This window comes from Lonchura striata, chromosome 4A (genome assembly GCF_050655825.1).
Source record: "Lonchura striata isolate lonStrDom1 chromosome 4A, ASM5065582v1, whole genome shotgun sequence".
Lineage (NCBI taxonomy): Eukaryota > Metazoa > Chordata > Aves > Passeriformes > Estrildidae > Lonchura > Lonchura striata.
In genome coordinates, this window is record NC_140742.1 from 286004 (window position 1) to 298726 (window position 12723).

General features: G+C 46.4%; 1 protein-coding gene across 8 annotated transcripts in view; it reads right to left on the reverse strand.

The window, feature by feature from the left end:
• Positions 1 to 12723, reverse strand: part of ARHGEF6 (Rac/Cdc42 guanine nucleotide exchange factor 6) — a 46217-nt gene that overhangs the window by 20005 nt on the left and 13489 nt on the right. For 6 of the 8 annotated variants that reach the window (XM_085570542.1, XM_085570543.1, XM_085570546.1 and 3 more), the window contains 5 exons: positions 9641 to 9725; positions 4922 to 5049; positions 4309 to 4510; positions 1717 to 1787; positions 456 to 550 (listed from right to left, as the gene is read on the reverse strand). In XM_085570542.1, coding sequence (XP_085426668.1) covers positions 456 to 550; positions 1717 to 1787; positions 4309 to 4510; positions 4922 to 5049; positions 9641 to 9725 — 581 coding nt within the window. Of the gene's footprint in view, positions 1 to 455; positions 551 to 1716; positions 1788 to 4308; positions 4511 to 4921; positions 5050 to 9640; positions 9726 to 12625; positions 12704 to 12723 lie in introns of those variants that run through there. The other 2 variants (XM_021542156.4, XM_085570548.1) reach the window with 2 other exon arrangements.

Below are 12723 nucleotides of genomic sequence, written 5' to 3' on the forward strand. Positions count from 1 at the left end.
AGTCTGCTGCCAAGGATTACCTTAATTGGATTTTAACCACTTAATCCCACTAATCTTCTCAGATCTTTAGCTGTCTAATAGACATAGAAATGAGATTTCAGCCAGAGGTGGGGAGGGAGGTGTGTGCACAGACAGTTTTGTCTTCAGGGATTCATGCCATGTGTTTCCCTATGGGAGGAAGGTCCTCCTTGAGTGAGGTTGGTGTTTCCAAAGTTAATGTGCCTGTTTCTGTCATCCTAAGAGTCATAATGCCCTCATTTAGGTCTACAAGGCTGAGAGCCCAAAAAATTTTCTCATATGAAGATTTTGGGAAGGGAGAAGTGACTGAAATACAAAGGCCTTAAATACGACTCTCTCATCTCTCTTGACTGGACAATGTCTAAACACATGCCCTCTGTCCATGACACCCCAAGGCTCCCAGTGTTCTCTCCACCTCAGATGCCCTTATATCTTACTTATCGTATGACTGGAGGGGTCTTAAATAAGTTCCCAGAAGTGACTGTAGTTCCTTTGCATAATCTCGTTCTGTTTCCAGAATATTTTGCAACACCTAGGGTGAGAGACAGAGCACTAAGATCTTTGTACTAGCAAATTAGTCAAAAGAACATGACATCAGCTTCCTAGTCTGGAAAAGCATGGAAGTGTATTTTAAGTCCACAAATTACATTTCTTAATGCAGAACCCAGAACACTCAGGGAAGTCCTGGTTGTCAACTATTGAGATTTTACTTTGCAAACTTGGGAAGGCCTGGAAAGCAGGTGTTAAAGGCTGCATCAAGGATGGCTTCTGTGGCAGATCAAGCAGGGCACACCTCATTTGCCACTTCAGAGATGTAACGATCTGCTAATCCATCTCAGCAGCTGGTTTGTCTCTGGCTGCACAGTAGACAAACACAGTGCCTGCAGACTCCCAGTCAGCACTCCAGTTTCTCAGTGTGGATAAGCTCTGGAGATAGTGGAGGTGGCTTCCATCTCCCTGGACATACTGCTTCTGCTATGCTTGATATATATTTAGACATACTGATGGGCAGGATTCAGCTCCACCCCTGAGAGCCAGGGATATTCCCATGAGGCATCTTCACTCTCTTACACCACAGACTGGACACAGGGGGTTGTGGCAGCTGTCCCTGCTTTACCAGGCCTCCTTGCTTTGGTAGTAATATGTAAATGAGGGGATGTTTCCCCACCCCTTCTGCAGCAGCAATTCATGGCCTGGCAGACTGCTCCAAAGCCAGGCCCAAAGCAATTACAAAGCTCTGAGGGCCATGAGCTGGGGCAGCTGCCTGCTCTCTGAGAGCTGCAGCTGCTGGCAGAGGCATAAGACAGGCACCATGGGGTATAACATCTCCAACCAAAGCCAAGAAAGGGGCCAGAGCCCTGATTTTGCTTGCTTACACCAAGACATTATCTCCCCATCCTTATCATCAGGAAATACTGTGCCTTCTCTCCCTGCACTGATCTGAAAGCTGCCACCTCTCCTTAATTATCTCAGTTGTTTACTTGAAGTCTCCACTTTTGACATCTTGCAGCCACTTCCCTTCATGGTTTATTGTCTCAATGGCCTTGAATCAAGGGAATGGGAACAGTTGCATTTAAACACAGAGTCAAGTCCCCAGTTGTTACAAATTGCATCAATGATTTTTAAGGGAAGGAGCTACTTCAGAAGATTAATAACATGGTACTTATTAAAAAGTATGATCAGCACTTTAAAACTTACCACAGGGTAATAATTCTTTGTCAGCTGAGTGTTTTCTAGCCCTTTTAATGCTTTGGGAGAGAGTGGTTTATCTGTAAAAAAAAACATGAAGAAATTACAGTGCACAGCTCTCATTATTCCATCAGGAAAAGACACTGCCACATTATGTCCAGCAAACATAACTTCACCCCTCTGACCACAAAACTTCAATTGCAGGGTTTGTTTCCCCATTTAAAAAAAAGCTAGGATAAAACCAGTGGCATGCATGACACCAAAAGTGGCCAAGAGAGTCTACCAGAAGCTTCGTGCAGCCTCTGCCAACCGATGTCCAGGTTTACTCCAAAATCCCTGGCAGCAGCCCAGTATCTGTCAATGTTTGGAACTACAGTGTTGCTTCACCTGGCCCACTAAATTCGATTTTAAAACTGGGTGTCTGTCAGAAATGACAGATACTATATTTTTTCCAGGTGATTTACAAGGCACTTGAAGCCAACCCCAACCAATCCTATCCCCACAGTCACTTGTTATGCAAAATCCTTCTCTGAATGAAGGTAGATTTAAATGAAAAGCACAATAAACCCTGGAAATAAATTCTCATTCAGCATTTGATAAATCCCTGTGGATGCCTCCAGCTCTGTACATATGTGCACACACACACAGACAAATCCCTGCTCCAATTTTCCTTCACTGGGGAAGCCCCTTCCCTTCCAGCAGCATGGCTTTCCCAGCAACACCATCCTCCCTCTGGACAGGGACAGGCAGGCAGTGCAAGGCTGCCCCAGTTCTGGCCATACTGAAACACCTCTGTGCCATGCGGAGCAGCCAGGCTCTCCTGGCTCCCTGCAATCACTCACACAAGGCAATTACTTTCACACTGATAGCAGGGGAGAAACTTGAAATTGATAAATTTAATCTCTTATGTACTGTCTAAATATTGCCCTTGTAGTGCTTCCTGTCACTTCCAGCTAAAGGCTCAGAGTTCAGCTCCACATTTATTTCACAGAATCACAGAATATTTCCACTCAAAGGGTCCACCTAGGACACAGCAGAGGTATGGACACTGCTGAAAAACAAGTAACTCCATTCAGAGTGTGCCTGAAGTCACACTGTGGAGGTGGAAAAAGCAGCTCCTTGCTGGCTGCAGCCCCAGCAGCGCTTCTGGGGCAGGGAGGGTTCACTGATGGTCCCTCCCTCCTCACTCGCAATACAGACACATCTCCTGAGCATGCAGACACCAGGGCAATGAACCCTCCTGCCACATGAAATGGTGCTGAGAGAGGATCTAGAGGGAAAAGCTCTGCAGACAGAAAAATCTCATGGGCTCTTCCATCAGGATCTATGGGAGACTGGCCCTTCACTTCAGTGAGGTACTGTCATGTCATGCAGCTCTCATCTGATTTTCCCTTTAGGACTCAAGTTTGCTCTCCTTTGTTTAAAACATCTCTCTTCTCCCCTCACTGAGTTAATTAGTGATTCCCGAGTTGTGCCAGACAAGCCTTCAATCCCTGCTACAACTTCTTGCTCCAGCTCAGACATCATTTCCCAGAGGGAAACAGTGGGAGATTAGATATCCTAACAATGATTTTTTTCATTTAGAACCAAATAAAAATTGACCTAATTCTGAGCACTATATCATGAAATTTTTTCCCCCTCCTTTGCTTTATTTTTGCTAGAGTAGAAGAAAGGATGTCTAACAGGGGCTGCAGATATTGCAGCTACTTCGCAGACCCCTGCTGGCATCTCAGTGTTTGAGGCCAGAGCAGATCTTGAGCCATAGAACCTGCACCAAGCACACAACCGGTCTCTGCCTATGGTAAGTGCTCAAGGCACACTAAGGAGTTAAGCTGCATTTTGCAAAAAAACACTTTAATCTCACACAAAGGCCTGGACAGGGGTGAGCTGCTTGAATGGATGTGTAATGCCACAGGGCAGTTGGCCAGGGGCTTCACATTATCACCACCCTACATCTGGGTACAACCACATCACAGAAAATGTTAAGGACACTCAAGACAAAGCTCAGTAAAGACAGATGTCATCAGAGAGATCATCCCCTCTCTCTCTTCCTTTCTCAATATTGCCTCAGAAGCATCTGGGGAAAAATGTACTCTGTGAAATCAACCATCACTATTGCGCCAAAACATTGACAATGCCCTGTGGCTATGCAGTTTTTGTCACATTCCACACCATGATGGTGAGCATCCATTCCATGGATGCCTGAAAAGCCAGGCTCAAACACAAATACACTGCCTGACCAAGGTCTCTAACAAAAAGCTAGTTCTGAGCTCAGATACTGGAATGACCTGACAGCCCTCCAGAACAAAGGGGACCCAAATCCATCCTGTCCTCATCCTCTGACAATATCCCTGTTTCCATGTTGCTGGGGCTTGGGGGGAGCAAGAGAAAGGCACAATGTGCTGGGAAGAAGGTGAAGCAGCTCTCAAGCAATTAATCCGAAACACTGCTCTTTACCCTTCCGTTCATCCCTCCATTAGCACAGCTGCCTGAAGTACACAAACAGTCCTTAATAAATAGCAGCAATTTCCCAAAGGCATGAGGGTCCTCACTGCATTATGCCACTGTCATTTAATCAGCCCTTGAAAGCAATTTGCTTACCGGTAGATTTGATTTCTCTGACGTAGTTACTTGGGAACCAGCCTGTTTTTCCATTCAAGGTGCCTTCCCACCAGCCCCCTTCTTCAACTCGAGTGACATAAATAATGTCTCCTTTGTTAACAGAGAGTTCATCCTCATTGGTCTGCTTAAAATTGAACCTGGCCTTTACCACCAGCTGGTAACTACCATTCTCGGTCATCTCCTAACGAAAGGAACATGGAAAAACACCAGTAAATAGTCAAAAAAAGCAGAAACAACTAAGACAAGCCATTGTTCTTCTCTGTTGTGACAGCTGTTTTCTCAGTATTGCTCTGTATAATGACCAATAATATGTTGCTGTTGTGTAAACACTCTCTTTAGAGAAACACAAGGTCCCTCCCAAGCATTATTTTAGCTTTCCAGTGCAATGGGTGGCAGATAAAAATTGCTCTTTTCCTGTCACACAGAGAAACCCTGCAGTCTGGAGAAGCTGCAGGACTCTCTCTAGCTGAGACAGCAAACCCACGATGGAGGTGAGGGGAGAACAACCTCTAGTGTTGACCCAGAGGTACCAATCATACTCCTCTACACCCAAGGTCACCAAACCCACGATTACACATTAAATAAAGAGTACCACAGGCTTGGACTGCCTCCGTAACACCCTTGCTGACTGGGAAGCTGTGCTGTTGGAGTCACTCTGGGGGTCTCCAGCCGTGGAGTTAAGAGAGGACAGATGCAAACATGGCTCTTTTGACAGCTGATCTGGGGAAACAAAACAACATCTGAGTTTTACTCAGCTGTCCACCATCCCTCCACATCACAGTAAAGCAAAGAGTAAAGCCTGTAAAGAGAACAGGAACAGGTCCCAACAGTTCAAAGAGCATCTATGAGAGCAAGACAGCAAGTGCATGGCATCTGCAGCATTGGTGCTCCCAGCCAGCAGTGAGAGTGGTTTTCTGGGCTGGGATAACCCTTCCATCATGGAAGAAGTCGAATTGCATCCCAAGGCACTCCTAGGCTGTGCAAGCTCTGCAGCCACACATCCAATTGCAGTATTTCTTTGAAATCCCCCTTAAAACTCTAGAAAAGTAGAATAGTACTCAGTACTGTGATTTCCCACAGGGGGTGTTCCTGGGATCAAATGTTGAAGGTGTGTCAAAGTTTAGCTCTCCAGTGAGTGCTTTTAGGTCACCTCTGCAGCTGCAGTGTGGGCTGTCCCGCTGAGCGGGGAGGAAGGCTGAACAGTTGGTCAACACAATTGCTCTTCTATTTAGAGGAGTCCTTCTGGGTTCATTATCCAGCTGAAAGAGGCTAGGCACTATTTTGATTGCTGTTCATGGACCATTGCCATTAGTCATGTGAGAGAGGGATTCAAGCCATGCCGAAAGAGGATGGGAGTGTCATCTCCAGGAGATGAACTGCCGATGGAAAGGCTCAGATCATCCCAGCAGCTCCCTGGAGCTGCCTCCTTCACACACTCAGAGCTCCTGGCTTTGCAAACCAGTATCTAGGCTTGTTTTTCTCCCCAACTGATGCTGGAGGCAATGCTGCTGCTCTGACACATCTGTTTTTGTAATTAGTGATTTGTTTCTATATTAATACCAAAAAAAATTGCCAGAGGGTAAAAGGTTTCCTGGTCCTAACTGTGCAGAGACTGAGTCAGTAGCCTTGTTGCTAAGAGCAGTTCCAGCTCCAGCAGAATCTGGCAGCCCTGAACCCCAGAATCCTGTTGGATGCTGCAGAGGTGTAAAAACATGGGATACAAGCCACCCACTAATTCCCAGTACTTCACTACTACTGTAGACCACACCACACTGTGGGACAGCACTCAGATCACCTCCTTTCTGTGCCTCATGGTGCTCAAAAGACACAAAAACTGATATTTTAATTTCAGTAAACTGTGAAGGACTTTTAAGATTGGTCTTGTAGCTTCTCTTCAGATTTTAGGATATTTCTGCATTCTAGTGCTGCAGTTTTCCACCTGCAGTGGGGACCACACGTGTCCATGGACCTCGAAAGCAGAATGAGTAGTCTGCAGGAATCTCTGTGCTGCCTTTGCAAGTCCCTGGATCACAGCTGGAGCTCTGCCTTGAAAACACTGCAGAAGGAGAAGGTGATACAGCCATAAAACATGTGCAGAAATCAGAAAAGACAAACTGCAAGGCTGCTTTTCCTCAGTTCTCCTCTAGTCTCAATATCAGCATGGAAAACTCATTCTGAAGGGGAAGTTTTGGTAGGAGTTACAGGAACTCAGCTGGGCTTTTATTCTCCTCAGAGGATTTTTATTTCAATAGGAAAATACCTCATCCTTAGATTGGACCTGGAGCAACACAAACTGTGAGCTCTTAGGGAAGGGACTTGCTTTGTCTCTCTCCTAACCCTTGCACAGTGGGGACCAGGTCCATGACTACGACTGCCAGGTGCTGCTGCCTTACAAAGCCCAGCCTTGCCATACTCACACACCAGTCTAGCCAGTCCATGCTCCAGAGATGGACAACATCCATGGTAAACCTTGTGTGTTGTCAGCGAGTCAGTTTTATCTCTTGTCCTGCTCATTACACTGCATGGTGTAATGACTGACAACTGCACGGTGAATTCCCAGCTTTCTGGGCTGTGGCAACTGCAAAATCCCTCCCCATGCAAAACACACTTGGCCAACAAAGTGGGTTTTTCTCTCTGAAGCATCCTGCTATTTGAGCAGGAGTGATTTTGGCTGGTCTTTGTGACTCACAGGCCAGGGGCGTGGCTGGCTGCCAGTGAGAGATATTCTTCCCTTGATTCCTTCTGAAAGGGAGAGCATAAATCCTGAGTCCAGACTTCACTTATTCAAGTCATCAGCCACAGTCCCATGGAAATGACTCTATTACTGTAGATTTTATGACTCTCCCTGCCCCTCCCAATCTTCCAAAGCTTTTATAAATATCTGCAGCAACCTAGAAACAAATGTAAAACTGCCTTTGACAGTTTGGCAGGGAAGTGTATCATTTATATTGCATCATGACAGTGTCCTATTTTATGCCTGGTCCAGCATGGAACACTGCTGCCATATGTTGCTTAAACTATGGTTAAAATAGCTGGGTTTTCTGCTTGCATTCCTATGCTATTTTTAGCAGATGAGCCTTGTCTGATCCAGCACAGCTGGTTTTCCTCCCCTGCCCTCTCTTGCAGACAAAAAGCATCAAGCATCTGTATTGCTGTGTTTTGATGGACAGCTGCTGAACTACAAGTATATCCACTACAAATGATGCCTCCAGTTATTTACATAGAAAGATCCATGAAGACACATGGATTTGGACTTCAGAAATACATTCCCATAACCTTTCCTTAGCTGACACCTACTTCCCTCTGCCTCCAACCAGGGTGTTGGGATGCAGCAGTGCTGCAGCTGTTGTGATGTGCAGGCATGTCAGAGTCTTGGCGACAGCAGCAACTGCAGTAGCTGGTACCAGGCTTACCCTGATGCTCTGTTCTGCCTGTGGCCTCTGGCAAAACAAAATGGACCATCTGCAGTGGCAGTTTGTAGGACACAGGCTCCTGCTCCTCAGGAATTTGGCTAAGCCACCAAAAAGTAAATGTTTGAGACACATATTTATTTTACCCTGTACTTTTCCCAAGGGTGCTCTCTGCCTGAGCAGCTAATTATATCGCAGGCATTGCGCTTTTTAACATTTAAACACTGAAAGCATATGTTCAAACAGATGTTTGCTATGAAACCAAGAGGATCCCAGCTTCTCTATAGCCCCATCACTAACATATGACAGGAACTATTCCCCAGCAAAGCCTTGTCCCAAGCTGAGCACATGGGTGGTTGGAAGTATGGAGCTGGGGCTGTAAATAAGGGGATGGATGTGAAAATGGCATTGGAGCCTTGCCACCCTGTCAGCACACACCCCATCACACCCCTCCAGCTCAGCAACAGGCAAGGACAGAAGAGAGTTTCTCTCTCCTTTTGCTTTCAGATTAATGAAGCAAATATCAATCATAACAGCAGCCTTTGCAGAGGTTGCTCCCAGTCAAGTTAACCTACATTTTATATCCCCCATCACACTGAACTGCAAGAGCTTCTACACAGGGTCAGCAGGTGCTGTTGGTAATTGAGGAGGTACTGAGGCCAAATTCCCATTCCCAAACTTCTACAGAGTGAGCTGTCAGCAGAGCTGACTCCTGGCTGCAGAAGAGCATCCTCATAACCTGAATTTCTTCAGAACAGCATTATACACAGACACAAACACACATACATATGTACAAATCATAGGGGGTGGGAAGGGGTTTACAAATATATACTATTATTATTATACATTATATATTATTATTAGATATATGTTGATGTACAATATATGCATGGTAATTAATACACCAGTTTATATAATGTATAGACATAATGCAGTAAGCCAAAAGAAAAGCCTTCCCATCAATGGAAAGTAATGTATTTTCATTTTGAAATTTCCTCCTTTAAACCATCTCACATGTAACCTCCAAGCAGGAAATGGAACTCTTCTCCGGGTGCTGGACTTTGGTGAGCGTGCAGGAGTCTATTCTAACACACCTGTATGACAAGAGGCTGGGATCTCTTCCCAGCACCAGGCAGACCTGCTCCTCATAATCTCAGAAAAGAGACTCTGATACCCTCACCCCTCCCCAGAGCACCACTGTGCCATCAACCCCCTACCCTCCACTGCTGAACTTCTTTCACAGACTATGCTTCTGAATATCATTTTAAAGTAATCTGTAGGGAACAGCTACATATCTGTGATGGAATCAGGATAAGGTGATTTGTTTTGCTTCAGCAGCCTACTCCTGCTCCCAGGGAGACAGGACAAGCCATCAGCTTGCTTCCCAGATCCAGGAGCCTACTCCACAGAGCCAGGGAGAGGGGAGAGAGAAAAACATCAATACAATTGACTGAGCAGCTAGCAACAACATTTATTTTGACATTCAGGAAAGGTATTATGCACATAAGGTTGTTTTTCTCTTCAGCTTTAAAACACACTCTTTTAAATCTGATATTTGCATTTTGGGAGGTGCATGTTCATTTACATTGAGGATCCCTTATGCTGACCTACTTTGTGGCCCCTTAATACTTAATGCTCAAAACTGAGCAGAGGTCCCTCAGTGTAAAGTGATAATTGAGCTCTGCAGAGTTCACACAACAATTCTGAAACATCACATTTTAACCCAAAGTTGGCAGAAGCCTGAAATGTCAATCCCACCATCCACCATCAGCCATCAGTGCTAGCAGCACAATATGACAAACCTCCAAAAACTACCATAAAGAATTAACCAAAATTAAAAACCATCCCTGTATACACACAAGAAATAGTTTGAAAGGGCAACAGAACTCCTTTTTTCTTACCTTCAGTAGCCTTATTTACAGCTGTTAATGTGCTCAGGACCTTGGAGAACTGATCTCCAGTGTACAAATCATGTGGATCAAACACCTGTGAAAGATGAATTCAGTCAGTCGAGCCCAAAACATCTCACACTGGCTGCTGGAGTCACCCATGGTGCTGGAGGGTGACAGTGAGGGTTAGGCAGCCCCTGTGTCTCTACAGGGAAAGGGTGATCATTCAGGGCTGACAAGTTCCATTTCCTTTAGAGCCAGAGAATTCCTGGGGCACTGCTGGCAGGCAGCGTGGGAAGGGCAGGGGAGCCCAGAAGCATTTGAAGTGTAAGGCTGGGAACAGGGAAGGAATCAGTGCTGGCTGCAGAGCAGAGACTCCTCTGAAAACCACTGAGGTTATTGCTGGCCTTGAGGGAAAGAAAGATTTTGTTGATATTTTTGTTATTGAAAGCTGAAGAGATTGAGACTGTATGTACAGATCTATGTATAAACACACACATATTTTCCACAGCATAATTAAGACACATGGAATTTTCTGCTACTGCAATATATAGTATATTTACACTTTTTTACAAGAAGGTTATCTTACCCAGTTATCTTATATACAAAAATTTCACCCTAAAGAATTTGGTGTTTCTAGTCCTCAACACTGAAACAAAAATACATAGTTAGCAAGGGCTTATTTTATGACTAATAACCTGAACCTTGTACACTTCAGAAATCACCACCAGTACAGGAGGTGAGGGGCAGTTTGAGTTTCCAAAACACTTCAACCCTCTCTAACACCTGAAGAATGCTCTGTATTTCATACAGACTGTACAAATCCTACCATTAATGAAGCAAAGAGTTACAGAAAGTCCTTCTCATTGGTAACACCATGACACCATATGCTAATCCCCAAATACATGCTGTCTTGCAGATCAAGACCACAAATACACAACTCCAATGAACAAGAAAGATTATTTTAAAGCTCTCCTGGCAGACACCATATAATTACAAACACTTCCAACACACTAAAGAGTGTATCCTACTAAATAAGGACACAAGTCTTAATTACCTTGAGGCTAGTACTGCCCTTTAAAACAGCCCTTTCTTGCTTTTCACACAGAGCTCCTTAAGTACACTTGGCATATGTCAAATAGGAAGGGGACCGTCCTCTCTCACAGTCCTGGATGCTTGTGGCATCTCCTCCTCTTAACAGTTACACCAGAGCAGCATCAAAGTCCAACACGGACAGTAAGAAAGCTGCTCTTTGTTGAGATTATGTTTTCAGATTGACTCAGCCACTCAATACTATGAGACCTGTTTTACCCTAAAGAAATTTAATCCATGCTTAGCATGGGGACAGTTTGCTGTCATTACAAATATTTAAACCTGTAGCTCCACAGCTCCAATTGCATCTACTACTCTGCACATTCCAGGGACATACCCACCTACCTTGGGCTGTTTCTGAGCTGATCTATCACCTGTACTCACTTGGGTTTGCTCCTTTGGACCATGCAAGTCCCATCCTCTCTGCCAGCTGGTGCAGTTTTCCTGCCTTGCAGTTACAGGCAGTGCCATGCAAGCATAGCCTTCAGCCCTAAGCAGTGACATTCCCATCTCTGCAGAAAGGGAATTGGTAACAGAGAGGCCGGGTGTGCGCTGACCCCAGTGGCAGCTGCTGGAGCATGGGATGTTACAGTTGCACAAGAGGAAAGCAAACAGCCAGGCTGGGTTGTTTGCATACATCTTTCTGGTGTGTCATTTTCTCATCCACATCCTTTTTCTTCTACTTCAGTAATTTCAGAAAAATAAAGTTCTGCCTTGAATTAACACCTTTTTGCCTAAGGAGCAAAGTAGTAAAATACATCCCAAATCCTTCAATGCAGAGAATAATGCTGTAGCTCAGAATCATCAGGCTGACAAAGTCCAGATGAAAATGGCAGGAAGAAAGATATGCAAAAAATTCTAGCACAAAAGTAATAACATTTAGAATTTCTTAATGGGGAAATTTTCTGGAACAGCTACTGTGGAACAGTGGCTATGTGGGGTCAGCTACTGTAATGTAAATATACTCTGCAGCTAGTTTCCATAATAAATACCTCATACAGAAAAGTCCTAATTTATGAGCTGAAATCTACTTTTTCCAGCACAGTCCATTGATAGCTAAAAGACAAGCTGCAGCTAGAAGATAGAGGCAGAAAAAGCTCCTTCACTTCGAACACATGGAAGATCAGGTGGACGTAACTAAAACCGCATTTAAATCTACACCTGTCATCTGAGGATCTCCTTTAAAACGCTATTCTGACTATTCACAGACTGCAGCTCCCCTCGGTAACACACTCTGGCTGTTTCCGTCAAGCATCGCACCGGGCAAGAGAAGCTCTGCACTGCCGCACCGCCAGCCTCTGCCACAGGCAGCAAAGGGATGAGCAGGAGCCGGTGCTTCGCGACCAGAAGAGCACCCGGCTCTTCGGGAAGGACGAGAACAGGGGACCCAGGTGCGGTGCGGCTACGGCTAGCAAGTTATCAGCACCCAAAATTGCAGTCCCGCGACGGGAAGAACCGAAAAGTTAGGGAAAGCCGGGTTGTGTTCCGAGTCCGAGCTGTTCACAAGTTGGACAGCCCCCAGCTGGGTGCCAAGCCCGAAGCCCAGCGCGGCCGCGACCCCCCCAAACCCGAACACGGGGGTAGAGCCGCCCGTTCCCCAGCGATGCGGCGCTTCGGGCGCTCGCCGACCCGGCTGCTCCCACTGGACCTGACTCTGCCTCCGGCGGGAGCGGCGGCGCGGCCGGAGCTCCGCCAGCACCGACGAGACAGAGCCGGGCGGGCGGCGGGAGCGCCGCTGCCCCCGCGGGGCGCCCGCAGCGCAGCCACCGCTCCGTCTCCGGGTGCTCTGCTCGGGTGCCGCGGTGCCGTTCCCCCCTTCAGCGGGGACACCCGCGGAAGCTGCCCGGAGACACCATGCCGAGGGCCGGGACAGCCGCGGGGACCCGCGGAGCGGGCGGTACTCACGGGGGCGGACGGGCGGGCGCGCAGCCCCGGGGCATGGCGGCAGCGCGGGCGGTGCTGCGGAGCGGCCGCTGCGGCTCTGACCCGGAGCCGGATCGCAG